This window comes from Myotis daubentonii, chromosome 16 (assembly GCF_963259705.1).
Source record: "Myotis daubentonii chromosome 16, mMyoDau2.1, whole genome shotgun sequence".
In the NCBI taxonomy this organism is placed as follows: Eukaryota; Metazoa; Chordata; class Mammalia; order Chiroptera; family Vespertilionidae; genus Myotis; species Myotis daubentonii.
Genome location: NC_081855.1, coordinates 41126361 through 41150585, shown reverse-complemented (window position 1 = coordinate 41150585; position 24225 = coordinate 41126361). Strand labels below are relative to the sequence as shown.

General features: G+C 45.5%; 2 protein-coding genes across 9 annotated transcripts in view; one reads left to right on the top strand and one right to left on the bottom strand.

Moving 5' to 3' along the window:
• ARSG (arylsulfatase G) overlaps positions 1 to 24225 on the bottom strand; it is a 98126-nt gene that overhangs the window by 71630 nt on the left and 2271 nt on the right. The gene's annotated exons all lie outside the window — the stretch shown is intronic.
• Positions 54 to 22242, top strand: SLC16A6 (solute carrier family 16 member 6). 3 transcript variants are annotated; one of them, XM_059670091.1, is made up of 6 exons: positions 54 to 210; positions 9650 to 9888; positions 15049 to 15192; positions 16711 to 16839; positions 17419 to 18237; positions 19939 to 22242. In XM_059670091.1, the coding sequence occupies exons 2-6, from the start codon at positions 9657 to 9659 to the stop codon at positions 20187 to 20189; spliced, it is 1575 nt and encodes a 524-aa protein (XP_059526074.1). In that variant the 5' UTR covers positions 54 to 210; positions 9650 to 9656; the 3' UTR covers positions 20190 to 22242. The 3 variants fall into 3 exon arrangements, with proteins under 3 accessions (XP_059526074.1, XP_059526076.1, XP_059526075.1); XM_059670093.1 differs by lacking the exon at positions 15049 to 15192; XM_059670092.1 differs by lacking the exon at positions 16711 to 16839.

Below are 24225 nucleotides of genomic sequence, written 5' to 3'. Positions count from 1 at the left end.
GTCGGGGTGCCCCAGGCGCGGCAGTATGTGGGGGCAGGGGCGGGGCGCTGCGGGCGGGTCCTGGGGACGCTCCTCTGAACCAACTTGCGATAGGCCCACGCCCTAAGGAGTTAAACCTTTCTCATGTTACCCAGCGGCTTATAAGGAGGGGAGGCCAAGCCTGCGCCTTAGTGGGAGCCTTTGGGGTTTATTCTCTGCCCTTCTAACTTGGTGAGTTGGTTTTATTATTTTACATGTTTCAAACTTTGATTATGGGGGTGGATTTTTATTTTAATGTGTTAGGAGCTTTTTTTTTTGCTGGGTGGGTGGTGGGAGGCGGAGGAGAGCGCTTAACATCTAAACATTTAGGAGAGGTGATTGCGAAAATTATTCTGACACTTAGGAATGCTCAGGGCCACGGGGATGCAGCGCTCTCGCCAGTGTGGGCAGCTGAGAGTTGAACGATCTCGGCCTGATACAGTTGGCTCCGGGAAATAGCTAAAGGCAAGCTTGGCCGACACTGAGTGCGCGGGGCAATTGGGGCGCCGGGCTCAGCCTCTGCATGGGTTTTCCGCATGAAGCTGCCTGTGCGCCCCGAGTGCCATATGTCAGAGGTACCTTCCCTAGGCTCGCGCACGCATGCAGGGCGGCCGCTGAGGCGGCGCGAGGGAAAGTGGGGTTCCATGTCGCTCCCACCCAAAGCTCACTACCGGGGCGCCAGCGTGACCCCCTAGGCGGGAGGCAGGCATTTCCCTGCAGAGCACAGGTCCTCACGGCCAGCCCGCGCCGCTCAACTTCCCAGGTTCCCTGAGCTGCCTGCCAGCCACAGGAAAGCGCCCCTGAGGCTGAGCAGTTCTGTAGCGAGGGAGGCTGATTTTACAGAGGAAATGGGTTATTTCCTTCTCGTTTTCTTCTTCTTTTTTTAAATTGAAAAAACAACAACACCAAAACACACACACACACACGCACGCAAACAAACAAAACCAACACGAAACTCCCACCAACCCCCAAAGTCAGGCGATGGAAGTTTGTGAGGCGGCAGATAGAATGTCACCGAACACGGGAGCGTTAGCGAAAGCTCCCCAGAGCCAACTGCGGAAGGGAGCGATTGCAACTTGTCAGCCAGGAAGCTGGTTGTGATTGCACTGCTGGCGCTCCGTGCCAGCCCTTTCTCGAAAGAGATAGCTCCTGTCCTGGAGGAAGGACATTTCTCGGGAATCTTATTGTTTTGGAAACCATAATAAAATGAGCGATTTGTTGGCAAAAAGAAAATACCAAGTGCTTATGCTGAAATCTCCAAGCGGTGTATCTCCCCATGTCCCAAGCACCATGATGTGGCATTTGGGGGGGGGGGGGGCGCAACAGTAAGTGCATCCAGCCTGGCGGACGCAGAAATGCCTCTTCTCATGACGAAGGCGAGGGGAGGCAAGGTGGAGAGTTACAGTGTGGAAATAAACAGTGCAGCCAGGGAACGCTCCCTCGCTCTTAATGAGAACCACTAACCCGAGCTTTCCTCTGTGGTTTCCCAGAAAGGACGTCTCCCCAGTGGAACTCCTGAGGAGGACACTTAAATTAGGGGCTTGGGTTTCAACATCATCATCTTGTAAAGCTGGTGAATCGGTTGTATCCGGTGATTCAGCGCTGCTGAGGCAGCCCTACAGGTTCGGATTGGGATTTTTTTTTTTAAATAGAGAATGAACTTTACCTAAATACAGAATGATTTTGACAACTGGGGTCGGAAACAGCCAACTGGGGTCGGAAACAGCTTGTCCAAAGCTGTGACCCAGGCCACACCTTTAAGAAGAATGGAGGTTGGCGATGCATTGCCCAGGCTTTGCTTATCCCAGCTGCCACCACCATTTCCAGCCACAGCTTGCATTTAGAACTTGACTCTGAGCTGACCCTGGATTAACACCCTGATGGTCTATAATAACCCGATATTTTGCATTCTTCATGCCCCAGGTCAAGTCTTTTCTCAACAAATCAAATCACAGTGAAATTCCCAGGCTTAGCAGCTGAACAAGTCTTGGCAGAGGACTCATTTATTTAAGGTTAAGACAACCCAACGGTCGTAGGAGATGCTCCAAACTGCCCAGCGTATTTCGTTACCCTTCCTTTGGAAGAGCATTAGGGTGGAGACAAGACGGTAGCCAGGAACCCGTGCGTGCGCGGAATCGTAGTGTTACGGTTGAAGAGACCCTCAGACTGCCATGTCTAACCCCTGCTTTCAGAGATCATGGAAATTAGAGACCAAGCGATACAACTTCGCAAATCATGTCCTCAAGAAGGACAAGCCCAGCAGCTGTGCGTGGGTTGGGAAAAATCAAAGGGTAGCTTAGAGCAAGTCAGGGCCCAAGGCTACCACAGAATGATAGGTGTTCAGGGCAGGGGGAGGTCTGAGATCATCGAGATCTAGTTTATCTGCACTTGACCTGTGGGTGATACTGGCCATCCGGGAGCAAAGCGATTCACCCAAAACCACAGTCACTCAACTTGCCTTACCAGTTAGATCCCCACACAGTAAACTCACATCCCTTCTCATCAGATAACGTCACATAAAACAGAAACGGACAGACATTTCCCTATTCTGGAAGAATCTGTAGAGGCTTCTAAGTAAGTGAATTCAAAAGTCGGGCCTTAGCTCCTTGCTCTGTCGAGGCTGAGTTTGCTGAATGAATGGCGCAAGGAGAGCAGACGGGTCCAGGAAAGCATTTATTCTTCCTCCTCACTCGATGGCGTGGTTTCCTAAGGACAGAGCAGTGCATGGCTCAGGAGCACCCCAACACGCACAGTTTGTTGAGTAAACTTTTATTGAGCACCTACTATGTGCCAAGCATGCTGCCAGGCACTTGGTCTGGAAAGAGCTGCCGACTACCCTATACAAAATATATGTTATTCTTCCATTACTATCTATACTGTGGTCTTATCTTCAAAGCTAAATTGGGCAAACATAGCATGCTTTAGAATGAGGAAGTCAGAGACCAGAAAGTAGGGCTGAGTTCAGGGAGGGTGGTTAGGGCGGGGGGCAGCTTTCCTTTCTGGTATCCCTGTGATAACAAGAAGGTTCCTGTCCTCCACAAACCTAGGACTGCAGGTGGAAGCCACATTTGCATGTAGCTTCAGGAGAGTAGCACAGATTACAGCAAAGCTTCGAAAAACAAAGGAATCGAACACCCTGAAGGGGCTCCTTCTAACCCGCTGACCAGATCTCACCCAGGTCCACCCACGGGTGCCCCTTCTTCCCCGCTCCCCGGTGTCCGTGGGCCCCCAGCTTGGGCCGGAGGGATCGGGTGAGTCATAAAACTCAGTGAGCCTTAAAGATGCTCCAGAGACCTCTGACTAAAGGCCTGGCAAATGAGGCTCCCAAGCCCAGAGAGGTGGAGGTGGAGTGACTGCAGCGTCCCACAGTGACCTGGTGAATCAGGTCACAGACCTCTCTCTACCCACGGAAGTCAGGGGAGCTTTTTTTTTTTTTTTAAAGAAAATACAAGTTTTCTTACAATGTCTATAAAACAACCCCCTCCCTGGCCTTTAAAATGCTGTCCCAGGCGCTGATCCCACAGGGCCCGGGAGGCGGGAGATCTGACTCTGGACCATTTGGGTCAAGTCCCTTCATCTCCCTGGGGCTCAGTTTCCCCGTTTTGCAAAATGACCTGCCTTGTGCAAGGAGGAGATGGACGAGATGAGGTCCACACTCCCTTTCGGCCGTCACATTCTGTAATTCCAACTCCACCCTGGGGCTACAGGTTGATCCTAATCCCACCCATGGTGCACATGCAAACCACTGGTCGCGACAGGCCAAGAGAGGGGTGCGCCCACCGCCGGACTGAAACGCTGGCCTGGCGCAGAGCCTTCCGAGGGTGGGTCAGCCTATCCTTGTACAGAAAGTGCAGTGTAGTCCGCGTCGTTTAAAAAGATCTGTCTTCATCCCGCGGTCATTGTAGGCCAAAGAGAGTCAGTTTGCCTCTTTGGGCCCTCATCAACTTTATTCCAATATGTGTGTTTTTTTACCCCAATATGTTTATATTCAGGTTGGTCCTGAGCCCTCTGTTAAGACTCTAAGATCTTACGGGCACCCTCCTAGGTTAGAGTGACTACAGCAATATGGCCTCGGACACTTCTGCCCGCCCCAGTGTGCTGACCTCTGGAAGTACGCTGCCGGGTGGCGGTAAACATGCATTTTAATCTGCAGGTTCCTTGTCGTTATCAACAAACACGTAAGTCTCGGAGCAGAGACCATCTGTCTTTTCACTACAGTATTCCCCAGGCCTAGCCTTGGGCCTGGCACTAGTAGGCACTTTTTTGAAAAACAAATGTATGTGCAAGGTACTTGGGAATGCGGGAGGGCGGGACATACGAAAAGATACAGAACCCAGATTTTGTTTTTTATGAGCTTAACATTAAATTCATCAAATATGATAGACTCATTAAAGTATTCAATGATGCCTGTCACGTGGAGAAAGCCCCTTAGGTTGAGTCAGTCAGAGGGAGCATCAGGGAAGATGGATTTTGATGGCACCGGGCCTTAAAGGTGCCAGCTGTAGAGGGCATGCAGCCTGCGGAGAGGGTGTGGCCACAGGCCGGGTGGTTAGAGCCTGGAGGGCAAGGAGGAGTCCATTTGGGCCATGGCAGGCGGGTCAAGTTTTAGAACAAAAATAAGGCTTCAAAGATAGGTCGGGGTTCGATCCTGAAGGACACGGAAAGGCAGGCTAAGGGTGGATTTGATGGCTCAGAACGAGGAAAGCCACGTAAAAATGAAGTCAAACCAATGCAGCATTTCAGAAAGCTCAACCGTACCAGACACGAGGAACCAGTAAGAGACCAGTAAAGGAGTGGTGGCCTGGGAGCTGGGTGAAGTGCAAGGGGTGAGGGCTGAGGACCTGCGCTGTAGACTGCCACCTGCCCCCTCCCTAGGGACCAACACTATTCTAGAGTGAACACTGTGGGGTGAGGGGTGGGGGGAGGTTCTTTCCTGCGCCAGTGGCCTCATCTTGGGAGTGGACTGAAACATCTCATGCGGGAGGAGGGCCGTTGAGAAAACCTCATTTGCTGGAGGGCTCAGGTCAGGGCTCCCATCGGAAATCAGTTGCTTTCCAGGATGGGAAATGGGAATGACAACTGCTCTGTAGCTCCAGCCTGCACCTCGAGCTGTTTAACTGCCCTTCCCGCCTTCCCAGCTGCTCTCAGGAACGACACATTAACACCCCTGGAAACGCAAAGGCCTTTGCTGCCGGGAGCTTAAAGCTTCTTAAAGCTGCTTACGCCCTGTTTATGCAACCAAATACTTAACGGCAATCGGGCAAAAAGTGGGCATCGAGCCGTCGTAGGCCACTGTGGGATAGTGATGTCAATAGGGTGAATCATGAGCTTGGGTCAGATTTGCTGCTTTTTAACATTTATAGAATAAACTCAGGATATGAGATTCTAGCACCAGAAATTGGCAAGTCTACTGGATAGAGGAGGTTGTGTCCTGTTATTTTTCAATTCCTCTTCATTTATCAATAAAACTTGCCTTAGTACTTAATACAGCAGCTATGGAAAGGGTACACACACCCTAAAAATTCACTGTATAATTGTAGAGACTTCTTCAACTCAAGGTGGGTTAGCAGGAAGAACTTAAAACCATGAACTCATTATTATAGATACAAATTTTTAGTTGGACGCAAACCATGCATCACTGTTTCAAAGTTAGCAGTTGCAGAGCCTGAAAACCACAGTGTTTGTGTGCAACAGCCCAGTGCAGAGGACTTCAACTTCCCCCTCCAGTGTTAACTACAGTGCTTCCCCTACTTAGCGGTGTTAAGATAAGGTCTGACGTTCATTGCCGTTTGAATGGAAAGCTGCAAGGTCAGGGTAACGTAGGGTTAAGTAACTGGCTGCCCAGGTCATACAAGTTGACTATGTCTTCTTTGATCACTATATTCTATGTTTTCATTGATTTTTAGGGACAGGGATAGAGAGAAACATCAATGATGAGAGAGAATCATTGATCAGCTGCCTCCTGCACGCTCCCTACTGAAGACTGAGTCTGCAACCTGGGCATGTGCCCTGACCGAGAATCGAACAGTGACCTCTTGGTTCGTGGGGCGACGCTCAACCACTGAGCCACACCAGCTGGGCCAGTCACTATATTCTAGAGTAGCATTTGTGGTGTGCGTGGAAATTCAGTTGCTAATGTGCCAAGTGCTGAGCAACTTTGATAACTTACTCATGCCAAACTCCCAGGAGACAATTTCCGCATTTGGATTTATAGTTACATCCACGTGGGAAACCGATCAAATCATGAGGTTGCTGACTGAGTGGGAAATGGGATCCAGGAGAGGTGGCTGGCCATCTGGTCAGAGGCGTCAAGCACAGGCGCATAGGGTGTCTCTGGCACGTCCTCCGTGGGAGGAAGGTGGCAGATGTGTTGTCCATGTTTGCCCCTTAACCTGCTTTTTTCTAGGTTTCATTTCTTTATTTTTTTTTACTATTCTGATCACTATGTTCTTGCCACCTCAGTAGGGGTGTTAAAGTCCCCTACTATGACTGTATTGTTGTCGATCTCTCCCTTAAAGTCCTCTAGAAGTTTTTTTTATATATTTAGGTGCCCTTATATCCAGGGTTATATCCTCTTGTTGGTCAATCCCCTTTAGTATTATGTAGTGACCTTTGTTGTCTTTTAAAGTCTATTTTGTCAGATATGAGTATTGCTACTCCAGCTTTTTTTTTTCCATTTGCATGGAAAATTTTTTTCCATCCCTTCACTCTGTGTCTTTTGTTCTGAGGTGGGTCTCTTGTAAACAGCATGTAATTGGGTCATGTTTTTGTATCCATTCAGCTACTGTAGGCCTTTTGATTGGAGCATTTAATCCATTTACATTTAGGGTTATTATTGATAGGTACTTTTTTTAAAATATATTTTTATTGATTTCAGAGAAGAAGTGAGAGAGAGAAAGAGAGAGAGAGAAAGAGAGAAATATCCATGATAAGAGAGAACCATGGATTGGCTGCCTCCTGCTCGCCCCCACTGGGGATTGAGCCCGTAACCCAGGCATGTGACCTGACTGGGAATCCAACCTGTGACCTCCTGGTTCATAGGTCGGTGCTCAACCACTGAGCCACGCCGGCTGAGCGATAGGTACTTATTTATTGCCACTTTAATTCTGCATGCCTAGGTTTCTCTTTCTGTTTCTTCTTTTCATTATGGCAGTCCCTTTAGCATTTCTTGTTATGCTGGATTGGTGGTGATGTACTCCTTTAGCCTTTTTTTGTCTGGGAAGCTCTTTATTGGACTGTCTATTTTGAATGACAGCCTTGCTGTATATAGTAATCTTGGTCTCCCATCCTTGCTTCCACTACCTTGAGTACTTGATACTATTGCCTTCTGGCCTGTAGAGTTTCTGATGAGAAATCTGGTGTCAGCCTTATGGGAGTTCCTTTGTAGGTAACAGTTTGCTTTTCTCTTGCTGCCTTTAAGATTTGGCATTTAATTTTTGGCATTTTAATTATGATGAGTCTGGGTGTGGGTCTGTTTGGGTTCTTCTTGCTTAGGGTTCTCTGTGCCTCCTGAACTTATGTGACTTTTTCCTTTACCACAGCAGTTCTCAACCTGTGGGTCGCGACCCCTTTGGGGGTCGAACAACCCTTTCACAGGGGTTGCCTAAGACCATCGGAAAACACATATTGAATATATAATTACATATTGTTTTTGTGATTAATCACTATGCTTTAATTATGTTCAATTTGTAACAATGAAAATACATCCTGCATATCAGATATTTACATGACGATTCATAACAGTAGCAAAATTACAGTTATGAAGTAGCAACGAAAATAATTTTATGGTTGGGGGTCACCACAACATGAGGAACTGTATTAAAGGGTCGCGGCATTAGGAAGGTTGAGAACCACTGCTTCACCAGGTTAGGGAAGTTTTCTGCCATTATTTCTTCAAACACATTCTCTATCTCTTTCTCCCTTTCTGCCTCTTCTGGAACACCTGCTATTCTAATATTGTTACATTTCACTTTGTCCCACATCTCCCTTAGCTGTCCTCCTGTTTTTTAATTGGTTTTTCTTTTTGGTTCTCTGATTGATTTTTTTCAACCCTGTCTTCTAATTCACTGATTCAATCCTCAGCTTCCCCTAGTCTGCTATGCATTCTTTCCAATGTGTTCTTTGTGTTATGTCATTCTTTATCTCAGACTGTTCTTTTTTCATAGTTACTGTATCTTTTTTCATGCTGCTGAGCATCTTTACCATCATTACTCTGAACTCTGTTTCATTTATCTCCTTCTGGATAATATTCTTATTCTTTCATTTTGGGGTTCTTTGTCTCCTCATTTTGGCTGTCTGTTTGGGTTTGTGACTATGAATTAGGTTGATCCTCTATGCCTCTCAATCTCTAGTGCAGGAGTGTCAAACACTATTTCTGACTAATTAGATCAGGCAAAGACTCAAAGTCTCCAGAGACCACCTCTGCCTACAGACTGATAGGGTTCTGACGTGAATGGCCCCAGACAATCATCCTCAGGGGTGGTGAGTTGTGTGTGTTTTTTCAACAGGGTGGGGAAGTTGCTTCTGCCTGGAGGCTAATTGTTATTTTTAGTCTCTGAAGTGGCCTCAGGGCTGTGTGTTTTCCAATAGGGTCGGTCAATTGTCTTCCCCACTACCCCCACCCCTGTCCCCCCAAGGCAAAGGCAAATGTCTGTGTAGGAAAGATTTTCTCCAGAGTGAGGGACTGACTCAGCATAGGAGACTGGAGATGTCTGCCTTCTGAGCTCTAACCTTCAAGTCCCCAATACTGGCTTCTGCTCACACAGCTCCAATCCATTCTGCCCTCCCTCTGCCAGAGCACAAGGAGTTTGTGCATTGGCCCTTTAAGAGGGTGCCTGCATTTCTAGGCATCACTCCCTGGCAGACAGCAACACTGCTGCTTTTCACAGCCAGATGTTATATGGGTACCCTTCTCAGTGCTGGTGCTCTCTGCTGGGGGGGGGGAGGGGAAGGCAGCTTGGGGATTAGATCCCAGAGTTCTCAGTGGCAATCCCCCACAGCTGAGATATCTCTCCAGACCTTCAGTTGCTGTCTGTGGACGCCCACCCAGCCCTTTCGCACCTTGGACCAGTCTCTATGTGGTCTCCACTTTTGGTCCTCGGGTATCAGGGTTCTCCTGTAAGTCTTCTTTTAATTATTCAGGAAGTTTTTCTGTATTTCAATTGTAGTTCCAGTTTGTGTCTGAGAGAATGTCTGTGCAGCATTCACTTACTCTGCCGCCATTTTCAATCCTCAATCAATCTAGGTTTCATTTCTGATCATTCCCCTTGCTCACTTCACTCTTCCTTTACCTAACTTGTCTTCAAGTTCAAGGTCACCACTGATGCTTAGTCTGTTGGTCATTCTCTTCCTTCACACTGCCTCTACTGGTAAATATTTTCCCTGATGCTTTATGTTAGTTTGTTTTTCCCATTTAATTGCCACAGCTTGGAAATCTTACCTCTAAATTCTTTGGGGGCTCCATTAGATCTTTTATTATCCAAAGACTTTATCCTAACTGCACATGATTTAAATATTCATCAACCTAAGAAATGTGATAAATAGTTCTTATCTGTTATGTTTGCTGAAGAGCATTCGAATCATCAGCCCTCGTGCTATTATGGTTCTGACTTTTTTAAACTTTTTATTTCAGATTAAGAATGACCGAGAAGAAATCACAGCTTTGTTCCGGAGCCAATGTTTATACTCAAGTGCCTGACGGAGGGTGGGGCTGGGCAGTAGCTGTGTCTTTCTTCTTCGTTGAAGTCTTTACCTACGGTGTCATCAAGTCATTTGGCGTCTTCTTTAATGACTTAATGGACAGTTTTGAGGAATCTAATAGCAGGATCTCATGGATAATATCAATATGTGTGTTTTTCTTAACATTTACAGGTGAGTACATCTTTCACCTTCAACACTATTACGTTTAACTTGCCTAACTACAGAATGGTACACATTATGGTTGTGATGCATCTTCTCCATGACCTCTTGGCACTTTCTAGCCTGAAGTAATGCAGTTTTCAGGAAGTTGAGGATGGCCAGAGAAAGAGGAGCTGGAGGAGGGGAAAAAAGGCTTACTTGTCAACCTTGTCTGACTTCAATTTAACACACATGTATTGGACACCTATTGTAAGCAGATTCTTAGGATGCTGTCGATTACTTTGAGGACAGCAGTAACCTCCAGTTCTACGAGGGATGCAATTGTTTTTGTTTTTTATATTTTTTATTGATTTCAGAGAGGAAGGGAGAGGGAGATAGAAACATCAATGATGAGAGAATCATTGATAGGCTTCCTCCTGCACGCCCCCTACTGGCGGATCGAGCCCACAATCCGGAACCCTGTGCTTTATTTTATTTTATTTTATTTTTATTTTTTGTTTGTTAATCCTCACCCAAGGATATTTTTTCCATTGATTTTTTTAGTGAGAGTGGAAGAAAGAGGGAAAGACAGGGAGAAACATCTATGTGAGAGAAATACATTGATTGGTATTTCCCAACCAGGACCTGAGCTGGGGAGGAGCCTACAACTGAGGTACATGCCCTTGATTAGAATCGAACCCGGGACCAAACCAGCTATGGTGATGCAATTGTTTTTAAAAAGCGGCAGATCAAAAGTACTTGGACCCTAGCAGTGTTGCTCAGTGATTAGAGCATTGGCCCGTACACCAAAGGGTCTTGGGTTCGATTCCCTATCAAGAGCATATACTTGGATTGCAGGTTCGATCCCCGGTCCTGTTTGGTGCATGTGCGGGAGGCAACAGCAATGTTTCTCTTTCTTTCTCTCCCTAACTCACCCCTCCTTTCCAATCTCTGTGAAAATCAATGGAAAAAATATCCTCAGGTGAGGATTTAAAATAAAAAAAAGTATTTGGCCAGTGTGGCTCAATTGGCTGGGTGCCATCCCGTGCACATACAGTTTGTTGGTTTGATTCCTACTCAGGATACATGCCCTGGTTACAGGCTCGATTCCCAGAAGGGGGTGTGCAGAAGATAACCGATTGATGTTCTGCTCTCACATCAATGTTTCTCTCTCTTTCCCTCTCCCCTCTTCTCTCTCTCTCTCAAAATAAAATATATATATATATATATATTTAAATTTATTTATTTTTATTGATTTCAGAGAGGATGGGAGAGGGAAAGAGAGAGAGAGAAACATCCATGATGAGAGAGCATCATGGATCGGCTGTCTCCTGCACGCCCCCCACTGGGGATCGAGCCCGCAACCCGGGCATGTGCCCTGACCGGGAATCGAACCGTGGCCTCCTGGTTCATAGGTCGATGCTCAACCACGGAGCCACGCTGGCCGAGCAAAACAAAATATTTTTTTTTAAAAAGAAGTACTTGGCCTATTGGCCCTGGTCTCACAAAAACATGCTTAGGTTGGAAACATGAAGATGTGGCTACATGAAGAAGAAAGATAGAAGCTTTGTAAATGATATTCATCAGCCACTTGGAATTATTTATCCCATCACTATCCTCCGTTTGGTGTGCATAACTGATAGTCCACCATACTTTCATATCACTTTCCTAAGAATCAAATGGAAGTAAATTGGAATTTGACCCTAAATGGAACTTTATTTTATATATATTTATTGATTTTTTACAGAGAGGAAGGGAGAGGGATAGAGAGTTAGAAACATCGATGAGAGAGAAACATCTATCAGCTGCCTCCTGCACACTCCCCTCTGGGAATGTGCCCACAACCAAGGTAGATGCCCTTGACCAGAGTCGAACCTGGGACCCTTGAGTCCGCAGGCCGACGCTCTATCCACTGAGCCAAACCGGTTAGGGCCTAAATGGAACTTAAAAAAAAAAAAAAAAAAAAAAAAAGGGAGAACCAAGATGGCGGCATAGGTTAACGCCGGAGTTTGCTGCTTTGAACAACTACTTCAAAAGTGAAACCAAAAAACGGAAGGGACATCACCCAGAACCACAGGGGCGCTGGCTGAGTGGAAGTCCTACAACTAGGAGGAAAGAGAAACGCACACAGACACTCAGAGGAGGCGCAGTGCTGAAGTCAAATTCTGAGGTGCGGAGTGCGCGGAGCGGGCTGGCGGCGGAGGGCGCGGTTGTTGTTTTCAATCTGGAGGGAGTCGCAGACTCTGAGCTCCAGATACAGGCGAGTCTTTAGGGACCCAGACTCAGGCGGGAGAAGCGGGACTGTCTGGCTTCGGTCAGAGCGAGTGCAGCTTTCTCTCCCAGCTTTGCAGCGGGTGCTGGGACTCAGAGAGGCAGAGCCCCTTGGGACAGGACTGAGAGCCGCCATAACTGCTCTCTCCGGCCCACGCTGTTGATCCTGTGTGACCCGCCCCGCCCAAGCCCTGCACAGAGGCATTTGCCGGATAGCCTCAGGCAAAGGCTAGATTAGCACCTCCCTAGAGGACAGAAGTTCTCTCACTGCTGACACAGCTGAATCTCATAGCCACTTGGCCTGGAGGTCAAACCCTCCCTGGAATTAGCTACAGCAATCAAGATTTATCTATAAGACTGCGAACAAAGACCACTAGGGGGTGCACCAAGGAAGCATAACAAAATGCGGAGACAAAGAAACAGGACAAAATTGTCAATGGAAGAAATAGAGTTCAGAACCACACTTTTAAGGTCTCTCAAGAACTGTTTAGAAGCTGCCGATAAACTTAATGAGCTCTACACGAAAACTAATAAGACCCTCGATCTTATATTGGGGAACCAACTAGAAATTAAGCACACACGGACTGAAATAATGAATATTATACAGACGCCCGACAGCAGACCAGAGGAGCGCAAGAATCAAGTCAATGATTTGAAATGCGAGGAAGCAAAAAACATCCAACCGGAAAAGCAAAATGAAAAAAGAATCCAAAAATGCGAGGATAGTGTAAGGAGCCTCTGGGACAGCTTCAAGCGTACCAACATCCGAATTATAGGGGTGCCAGAAGATGAGAGAGAGCAAGATATTGAAAACCTATTTGAAGAAATAATGACAGAAAACTTCCCCCACCTGGTGAAAGAAATGGACTTACAGGTCCAAGAAGCGCGGAGAACCCCAAACAAAAGGAATCCAAAGAGGACCACACCAAGACACATCATAATTAAAATGCCAAGAGCAAAAGATAAAGAGAGAATCTTAAAAACAGCAAGAGAAAGAAACTCAGTTACCTACAAGGGAATACCCATACGACTGTCAGCTGATTTCTCAACAGAAACTTTGCAGGCCAGAAGGGAGTGGCAAGAAATATTCAAAGTGATGAATACCAAGAACCTACAACCAAGATTACTTTATCCAGCAAAGCTATCATTCAGAATTGAAGGTCAGATAAAGAGCTTCACAGATAAGGGAAAGCTAAAGGAGTTCATCACCACCAAACCAGGATTATATGAAATGCTGAAAGGTATCCTTTAAGAAGAGGAAGAGGAAGAAAAAGGTAAAGATACAAATTATGAACAACAAATATGCATCTATCAACAAGTGAATCTAAGAATCAAGTGAATAAATAATCTGATGAACAGAATAAACTGTTGATTATAATAGAATCAGGGACATAGAAAGGGAATGGACTGACTATTCTTGGGGGGGAAAGGGGTGTGGGAGATGTGGGAAGAGACTGGACAAAAATCGTGCACCTATGGATGAGGACAGTGGGTGGGGAGTGAGGGAGGAGGGTAGGGCGGGAACTGGGAGGAGGGGAGTTATGGGGGGGGGAAAAAAAGGAACAAATGTAATAATATGAACAATAAAGATTTAATTTAAAAAAAAAAAAAAAAAAAAGCCCAGCCCAGCCGGCGAGTCTCAGTGATTGAGCGTTGATCTATGAACCAGGAGGTCATGGTTCGATTCCCGGTCAGGGCACATGCCCAGGTTGTGGGCTTCATTCCTAGTGGGGGGCGTGCAGGAGGCAGGTGACCAATGATTCTCTCTCACCATTGATGTTTTTCTCTCTCGCCCTCTCACTCCCTCTCTCTGAAATCAATAAAAATATATTTTAAAAAGTCCAAAGTAGTGAGTATAGAAAATGAAATCATTCAAGCAATTATAGGAAAGCCCATTTTTATTACAGAATAACATAAATCTAATGCATATCTAATTTTATAGGCACTCAAGGTAACTCAAAATCTTTCACTTAAAAATATAGAAAAGAGTTTTATACTATTACTCTGGCTTTCTCGCTCTCTTTTTAGACAAAGTGTGTGTGTGTGTTTTAAATCCTCACAAGGATATGTTTTTATTGATTTAAGAGTGAGAGGAAGGGAGAGGGAGAGAGAGAGAAACATTGATGTGAGAGGGAAACATCGACCGGTTGCCTCCCATACACACCCCGACTGGGGATTGAACCAGAAACCTGGGTATGTGCCCTGACCAGGAATCAAACCCAAAACCTTTAGGTGCACGGGACAACGCTCCAACCGAGCCACGCTGGGCAGGGCACTCTGGCTTTCTCTTTAAGGAGCTCAAAGAATATATTGTCCAGTTTAACCAAATACTAAAATACAGTTGACCACTGAATACAGGGGTTAAGAGTACTGACCCCTCAATAGTCAAATGTATATGTTTTGACTCCCCAAAACTTAACAGTCATCCCTGGTATTTTGGGGGAATTGGTTCCAGGACACCCACAGATACCCAAATCCATGGATGCTCAAGTCCCTGACATAAAATGGGGTAGATCGATGCGTACAGTCAGCCCTCCACATCCGTGGACTCCCAACCGCAGACTGAAAATACTGTTATCCATCTGCGGTTACTTGCATCTGCAGATGCAGAACCTGGGATAGAGGACCAACTATATTTATTTTTTAAAATCCAAATATAAGTGGACCCACCCAGTTCAAACCCATGTGTTTTGAGGGTCCACTGTAATTCCTGAATCGGTTTATGTAACCACTGCAAAACATATGTAGTGTACATCACTGCTCCCTGTTCAAGACTTATGAGAAGGAACCTTACTAAAGCCGATGCTTTTGTGGTATATGGTGTGCACTGTCTTTCCATGTCCGAGACTCCACAGCAGGAATTGTGTTAAAGCGAACGCAATTCTGGGAGTCACATGGTCACGTTATGCTCTTTCCACGCAGCTCCCCTCTCCACTGTCCTGAGCAATCGTTTCGGACACCGCCTGGTGGTGATGGCGGGAGGCCTGCTTGTCAGCACCGGGATGGTGGTGGCCTCCTTTTCCCAGGAGGTGTACCACATGTACATCGCCATTGGCATCATCTCCGGTAAGCGCTTCTCTGGGCTCAAAAGTTTTCCAGACATTTAGTTTGAAGGACAAGGGAGGGAGGCAGGGACTCAAACCCAAAGGTTATTTCTTTTCCTCTGTCCCTTTCTCTTTAAAATGAAAGTGTCCCAGCCCTAGCCGGTTTGGCCCAGTGGATAGAGCATCGGCCTGTGGACCAAAGGGTCCCGGGTTCGATTCTGGTCAAGGGCACATATCTTGGTTGCAGGCTCCACCCCAGCCGGGGCCCTGGTCAGGGCTCGTGCAGGAGGCAACCAATCGATGTGTTTCTCTCACATTGATGTTTCTCTCTGTCTTTCCCTCTTTCTTCTACTCTCTTTAAAAATCAAAGGAAAGCCCTAACCAGTTTGGCTCAGTGGATAGAGCGTCGGCCTGCGGACTCAAGGGTCCCAGGTTCGATTCCAGCCAAGGGCATGTACCTTGGTTGCGGGCACATACCCAGTAGGGAGTGTGCAGGAGGCAGCTGATCGATGTTTCTCTCTCATCGATGTTTCTAATTCTCTATCCCTCTCCCTTCCTCTCTGTAAAAAAATCAATAAAATATATATTTTTTAAAAATCAAAGGAAAGATATCCTCGGGTAAGGATTAAAAATCCTATATAATAAAAGCCTAATAAACAAATTGTCCCCTCGACTGGGAGTTCGACCAGGGGGGTGGCCCCACCCCGGCTGGCAGCAGCGGCAGGCAGTCGGGGGAAGGGAGGCCTAAGCCATCAGTCAGACATCCCCCGAGGGCTCCTGGACTGCAAGAGAGTGCAGGCCAGGCTGAGGGCCCCCCCTCCCCCACAAGTGCATGAATTTCGTGCACCGGGCCTCTAGTAAATAATAATAAGCTCTATTTTGCGTACTCACAACTGTAAACCTACTGTTACCAACCCCTATAGTTTGCCACCCAAAGAGATCATTTTCACGAAGATTTTAATTTCTTTATGCAGTACTTCCCAAATCAGGGTCTGAGGATCCTGAGCCATAGGGGGAGGCTTGTGCTTAGGAGCCTGAGAAAACCTTTTTCACTTTAAGAGGAGTCCATACATTTCTGACATATATATATTCTACAGACATATATTATGTAGATATATAGATATGACATATATATTGTATTATTTGTGTATCCATACATAGCTAGTTTTGCACACTTTTAAAATTTTTAGATATTTCTGTACATTTCAAAGCTCCATTATTTTCAAATAGAAGTCTTACATATAAAAACAATATTCAATCCAAGTTATGTCCACTGTGAATTGTATACATTTGGGAAAAAATGCAAAAAAGCAGAAAAGCAAACAAACAGAAAACAGTTTTCATACTCTAAGCATCCCAAAACTACAGTCGCAGCGTCTCTGGACCTCTAATCCTTTGCTACGACACCTTGTCCAGAATGAATTACTGGGCTCCCAGAACTTAGGATTTAACAAATAAACACAAACCGCCCAGGCCGTGGGATGCGTAGCGCCGATGTCGGTCAGTGTGTGGCTCTCATGGTTCTTTTTGATTCGCACAGGTTTGGGCTACTGCTTCAGTTTCCTCCCAGCTCTCACCATTCTATCTCAGTACTTTGACAAAAGACGTTCGATCGTCACCGCAGCTGCTTCTACGGGAGAATGTTTTGCTATGTTTGCTTTTGCACCAGGTAGGTGGACCACCACATCTGGGTATTAATGAGGGGAAGCCACTCAGCTATACTTGCTACTCTAACTTACCCACAGTTGGCCACCGGATGTCTGTAACTCTATGCCTAATGAAAGGGTGTTTTCTTCTCTCCTTCAGCACATTTTTGGGGTCTATGCTCCCTAACCCTCATGTTAGGAATTCATATATATATATATTGATTTCAGAGAGGAAGGGAGAGAGAGAAACATCAGTGATGAGAGAGAATCATTGATCAGCTGCCTCTGCACACCCACAAGGGAGGTCGAGCCCACAACCCAGGCATGTGCCCTAACTGGGGATCGAACCAGTGACCTCCTGGTTCGACGCTCAACCACTGAGCCACACCAGCTGGGCAGGAATTCAAACATTTCAATCCTAGCCCAAATTTACACAAATAGGAAGATATGTGGCACATATTCAGTAGCAAGGCTTGAAACATCCATTCCAAAATAAATAATTTAGCAAACTCGAAATCCCTACTTCTGTCAGTACTGTCTCCTGGGTCTTGAGTCCATGCCTGGCCTGACCTTCTATTTCTCTTCCCTCCCGTCCACCCAAGCGTTCACGGCTCTGAAGGAGAACATCGGCTGGAGGTACAGCCTCCTCCTCGTGGGCCTGCTGCAGTTAAACATCGTCCTCTGCGGGGCGCTGCTGAGGCCGATCCTCATCAGGGGACCCGGGTCACCGAAAACAACTGGACAGGAAAATCCAAAAGAAGTACAATATATGCTTGAAAATGAGAAAACACGCACCTCGATAGACTCCATTGACTCAGGAGTGGAACTAACTACCTCACCTAAAAACGTGCCTGGTCACACGACCGTGGAGCTGGAGCCGAAGGCCGACGTGGAGCAGCGGACCCCGGAGAGGCCCAGCTCCACGCGCGGCGGCGAGAAAGGCCCCCTGTTGGACTTCTCCGTCTTGAAGGAGAAGAGTTTCATCTGCTACACGTTGTTTGGTCTCTTTGCGACCTTGGGGTTCTTCGCCCCTTCCCTGTACATCATTCCCTTGGGCATCAGCCTGGACATCGCCGAGGACCGCGCTGCTCTTCTGCTATCCACAATGGCCATCGCCGAAGTGTTCGGGAGGATTGGAGCTGGTTTCATCCTCAACAGCCAGCCCATCCGGAAGATCTACATTGAGCTCGTCTTCGTCATCTTGTTGACTGTGTCTCTGTTTGCCTTTACGTTTGCTGCTGAATTCTGGGGTTTAATGTCCTGCAGCATATTTTTTGGTGTTATGCTTGGAACCGTGGCAGGCACCCACATCCCACTGCTGGCGGAGGAGGACGTGGTGGGCATTGAGAAGATGTCTTCTGCCGCCGGCGTCTACGTCTTCATCCAGAGCATAGCGGCGCTAGCTGGGCCGCCCCTGGCAGGTAATGTCAATACAACGCCAAATCCAAACCCTTGCCTGCTATCCCCTCCCCCTCTTTTTTTCAAGGTAGAGTTGGACAGGTGGAACTTCTGTCGCCTTCCTGGACCTGAATCATACTAGTTCAACATGACACACTGTTTAGGGCAGGGATATTCCTAAGGAAGACTGGAGATAGCTTCATAGGCTCTCAATGGAGAGCATAACCTATATATCCTATATAATAAAAGGCTAATATGCAAATTGACAGAACGGCAGAATGACCGGTCGCTATGACACGCACTGACCACCAGGGGGAAGACACTCAGTACAGGAGCTTCCCCCTGGTGGTCATTGTGCTCCCACAGGGGGAGCACCGCACAACCAGAAGCCAGGATCATGGCTGGCGAGCTCAGTGGCGTGGCGGGAGCCTCTCCTGCCTCCACAGCAGTGCTAAGGATGTCCAACTGAGGACATCCCCCAATGGCTCCCAGACTGCGAGAGGGCACAGGCCAGGCTGAGGGACACCCCCCCACCCCAGTGCACAAATTTCATGCACCGGGCCTCTAGTTATATCATAAAGTGGGCCCTGTCCTATGGATTATATAATCTACAATGTTTACTATTCCCTTGTTAATTGTGCTCACTTCCTATTCGAGTGTAAATTAAAAGTCTCCTGATTCTAATATGTCCATAGACTTAGAGAGCTGGCTGAATTAGAGATTACCTGAGCAGCTCTCTGGACTTAATAGGAGGACACGGAAGGTCAGAACAAAGATTGTGTGTTGGGGTCCAGCCCCAGCAATTGTGAGCCGATGGTCCAATGGTAAACCGGTGACCAAGTCCCTCTGCAGCCCCAGCTGCCCAGGCCTTGCCGACCATCGTGCTGTGTAAATGCTGGAGGGGCCATGGATTATGAGCTCGTTACCCTCTGACCTGTGGAACAGCAGGACTGAGGGACTTCTGGGAGCCACCTTCCCTTCCTGGGAGGGGTGTCAGGGAGCTGAGCACAGAGCAGCACTCCAATACTCCCCTGATCACTACCGCACACTTCCTTGTGGGAAGAACGGGGAGTGCTTCATACCTTAGACCTGAAATAGGACCTTAACGTTGTTGGGACTGGAAATCTTACCCCATGTGAACAGAGACCTGACATGAGCCCAAGTGAAAGTAATAGAGCTCTTTCCTCTCTTAGGAATATTCCCTTTCCGAAGAAGCATGCGTCCAACAGTCCCGTGTTTTAGGACAGATTAGCCCATGAAGACATTTAAAAAATATATGTTTTTATTGATTTCAGAGAAGGGAGCGGGTGAGAGAGATAGAAACATCAATGATGAGAGAATCATTGATTGACTGGCTGCCTCCTGCATACCCCCCACTGGGGATTGAGCCCACAACCCAGGCATGTGCCCTGACCGGGAATCGAACCGTGACCTCCTGGTTCACAGGTCGATGCTCAACCACTGAGCCACGCCAGTCTGACAGCCCATGAGGACATTTTAGCGACACCATTACCTCAGCTGCTAATAAGTATACGCTGTCTGCTTTATTTCTCCCCCTCTCCTCCCCCTTACCCCCCAGTCTAAAAAAGATTCCTGCCTTCAACACTTTTTCTTTAGATAAACAAGATAAAACAAAGCAGGCCAGGAGAGAGAAGCGTCTGAGTGTGGGGGCTGGGGGAGAGGGGTTTGCGGCCCGATGCTGACGGTGTGCCTGCTCTCCCCAGGGCTGCTGGTGGACCACAGCAAGGTGTACAGCAGAGCCTTCTACTCCTGCGCAGCTGGGATGGCGGTGGCCGCGGGGTGCCTGGCGCTGGTGAGGCCATGCGGGAAGGGACTGTGCCGGCGCCACCACGCAGGCGACGGGAAGGCAGAGAGCTACCGGGGGAGAGCTTTGCAAGACATCCCTGAAGACTTCCTTGAAATGGACCTTGGGAAGCACGAGCATAAAGTTCCTATGAAAACGGAGCCAGAATGACAGACAGGCTTTCGTACGACATCAACCACCCAAGGCTGGTTGTGGGGGCAGCGTCTGGGGGACACCGTGGTGTAGAGGAGCTAACCATTCCACCTGCTTTCAAAACGACACTTGGAACGGAATGGTGACATGAACACTACCACCAACATCCTTTTCTCTGTGCTTTCCTGTTTGCTTGTTCTTTAAGCCAAAACAGAAACAACCAAATACTCTTCCATACAGAAACCTGGCTGTATTCCGGAGCGACCCAGAGACACACAGAAGCACCGTGGTCCACATTCCAGTTTTAAAATAGTGACACAAATTGGCAAAGTGGTTGTAAGCGCTCTCACATATATCACCTGCTATACTGTAAAAGGATATCTAGCCCGGGTCATTGAAATGCAATTGGCCGTTCAAAAAAAAATCTTAAATCACTTTTACAATTTCTCATTTTCAGAAATATGAACAAATGGTTAAAACTCTTTGAAAAATACTGAGGTTTTATATTAAAAATGTATAACCTCTTAATTTCCCAAATATTCAATGGAAATGTACACTTTAAGACCAAACATTCTGCTAATAAATGGAAATTTGTGTGTGTGTATATATATAGTATATATATATATGTGTGTGTATATATTGTATGTATGTGTGTGTGTATATATATATACACACACACACACACATATATGTAAACACACACACACACACGAACTTGAAAATCATGAATGTGAAGATTCCCACGTCTTTTTATGGCCAGTCATTATCAGAAGTATTTCACACAGAATATACAGAATAGCATTCAAAATGCTCTTAATTATTCAGAAATATGTGATTGTAGTATCTTTAATTTAAACCACTATTTATTATTAAGTTATTCTAGGATGATTAAAGTAATCACAAGAAATATCACCTGGGACATCAGCATCACTTTCACCTCCCTCGGCAATCCTTTCAATGCCTCAAAGAATACGAATACTAACTTCTCTTGTAAAGTTACTCCAGGAGGCCAAATGGTAATGATTCTTCAATGTGACTGAGGACAACATGTGCTGTTTGAAGGGGGAAAATAACGAATAGCAAATAGCCTTAGCCTTTTAAAATAAGGTTTCATCACCTAAGAATACTTGAGGATGTTCTTTGGATCAGAATTCTATTTCATTGAATGGGTGAAGCATTTCTGATTTAAAAAGAAAAACATCTGACTGCTGAAGCATTTCGGTGTTTCACACGGGGCGGCAGGGACAGTAACTTGACCATCACGAGTTACAAGTGGCAATTTCCGTCTTATATAAACTCTGACTGCTCTTAATTTGCCAGAGTTTTCAGGGTAACCGATCATTGTTATTTTGCGTTGTTGTTTGCAGTTACACTACATGTATAGTATTTCTCATTTTAGCCATTTGCTGTAAAGAAGGTAAATGTGAGGATAACGGGTGGGTTACTGGCTCCTACGTACCGAATCTTACTCTATAGGCGATGGTCCATGCTCGCTGCTCCATCCTCATTCATCTTCACTGTTAATTTATGACAACTCAGGGGGAAACAATGTAACAAGCCTAGTTTGGTTACAGGTACACAAAGCTTGAATATTTCTCTGCACTGAAATGGAAGTGGCATCGTTCAGCACCACCTGCTATATTTTGTACAGAATTTTATCAGCCATAGACATAGGACAATCTGTAAATCTTTGGGGGGAGGTGGAACAGGAAATGACAAAGTGTCCGTCAAAAAAAGACACACCTAAAACGGGGTGGATGTAGCAGACCTGTCGCTGCTTGAGAAGGACACTGAGTTTGTGACTGTTGCAGACTTACATGACTTCAGCACTTTATAACCATTTCTACTATGAATGTTAAATACGGTTTAATATTTATAACTGATTTCTGAGCTATGTGCTCATGTCCATTCTGTTAACTGCATGAAAAAAATATATGCCAATTCCAGTTTGTCAATAATCAAGGTTTTAAATGTTTGGAAGAAAATTAAAACGGGATTGCTGATTTGTTCTGTACTAGGGACATTCTGGTACTTCTAGATTTGTAATAAATATATAGCTTTTTTATTTAAAGAGATTGATTCGTTTTTTTATTGACTTGGCATTCATTGTTTGATCCAATTATAGCTATAAAAACAACTTTTCTGAAAAATTTTTTAACTCTACTAGAGACAACACAAACACTTCCAAGAAGTGTTTGCTGAATTTATTTCTTGGATGAAATACATGAATGAAATGATATTACAGTAGCCACAGAGTGATAGCTAAGCCTCTCAACCGTTGTAAGTGGAAACAGTTAAGACTATCCAGTTATAGAATAAACCTGAGAACTGTCCTCCCTCTAAGTAGACAGCACAGACTCCCCAGGCCAGGGGCTGGGGAACTTCTGTAAAGATCCAGGTGGTAAATACTTAAGGCTCTGGGTGCCTTGCGCGCTCTGTCACAGCTATTCAACTCTGCCGTTGTAGTGGAAACTAGCCATAGGCAGACAAAACTCCTGGACCAGATGGCTTCACAGTTATGTTTTATCGAACATTCAAAGAAGAATTAACACTGATCCTTCTCAAACTATTCCACAAATTTTAAGAGAAGGAAAGACTCCGAAGCTCATTTTAAGAGGCCAGCATTATCCTGGTTCCAAAACCAGAGAAAGACATTACAAAGAAAGAAAACTGTAGGCTAATCTCCCTGATGCACATAGATGCAAAAATCTTCAACAAAATACCAGCAATACGTTAAAAAGATCATACATCACGATCAAGTGGGATTTTTTTCTTGGGATGCAAGGTTGGTTTAATATCTGTAAATCAATTAATGTGATACACCACATAAACGAAGGATAAAAAAATCATGATCATATCAAGAGATGCAGAAAAAGCATTTGACAAAATCTAGCACCCATTTATAATAAAAACTCTCAGCAAAGTAGGAATAGAGGGGACATACCTCAATATAATGAAAATCATACAGTATATGACAAACTCAGAGCTAACATCATACTCAACGGGGGCAAAACTACGTGTTTTCCTTAAGATCAGGAACAAGACAGGGATGTCTACTTTCACCACTCCTATTCAACATAGTACTGGAAGTCCTGGCCACGGCCACTGGACAAGAAGAAATAAAAGGATTCCAAATTGGAAAGGAAGAAGTAAAACTGTCATCATTTGCAGATAATATGATACTATCTGTAGAGAACCCTAAAGATTCCACCAAAAAACTACTAGAACTCATAAATAAATTCAGTAAAGTAGCAGGACACAAAGTTAATATTCAGGAATTGGTTGCATTTTATATACCAATAATGAACTATCAGAAAGAGAAACTAAGAAAAACAATCCCATGCACAACTGCATTAAAACAAACAAACAAAAAAAACCCATAAAATACCCAGGAATAAATGTAACCAAGGATGCAAAAGGCCTGTACTTGGAAAATTATGAGATACTAAAGAAAGAAATAGAAGCAAGGCACAAATAAATGGAAGCATATACTGTGCTCATGGATAGAAAGAATTAACATCATTAAAATGTCCAAACTATTCAAAGCAATCTATAAATTCAATGCAAACCCTATCAAAACACGAATGGCATTTTTTACAAAACTAGAACACATAATCCAAATATTTATATAGAACCACAAAAGACCCCAAATAGCCACAGCAACCTTGAGAAAGAAGAACAAAGTTGATGGTAACACACTACTTAATATCATAGAAACAGACACATAGACCATCTGGCTGGTATGGCTCAGCTCGTGCACCAAAGGGTCTCAGGCTCGTTCCCAGTCAGGGAGCCCATGAAAGGCAGCTGATCGATGTCTCTCTCTCTCTCTCTCTCTCTCTCTCTCTCTCTCCTTCTCTCTCCCTTCCTCTCTCACTAAAGTCAATAAAAACATTTTTTAAAAAGAGAAAGAAAATGGTTTTCAAATCAGGGTTCCCGTGGTCCAGGTCACCACTGAAGTTCATGGGAGGCATTTATTATACTTACATTTCTGTACTCCTCAAATATTCTAAAATTCATAAAGAAATGATCATGAATCCTTATTTTTAAAAAG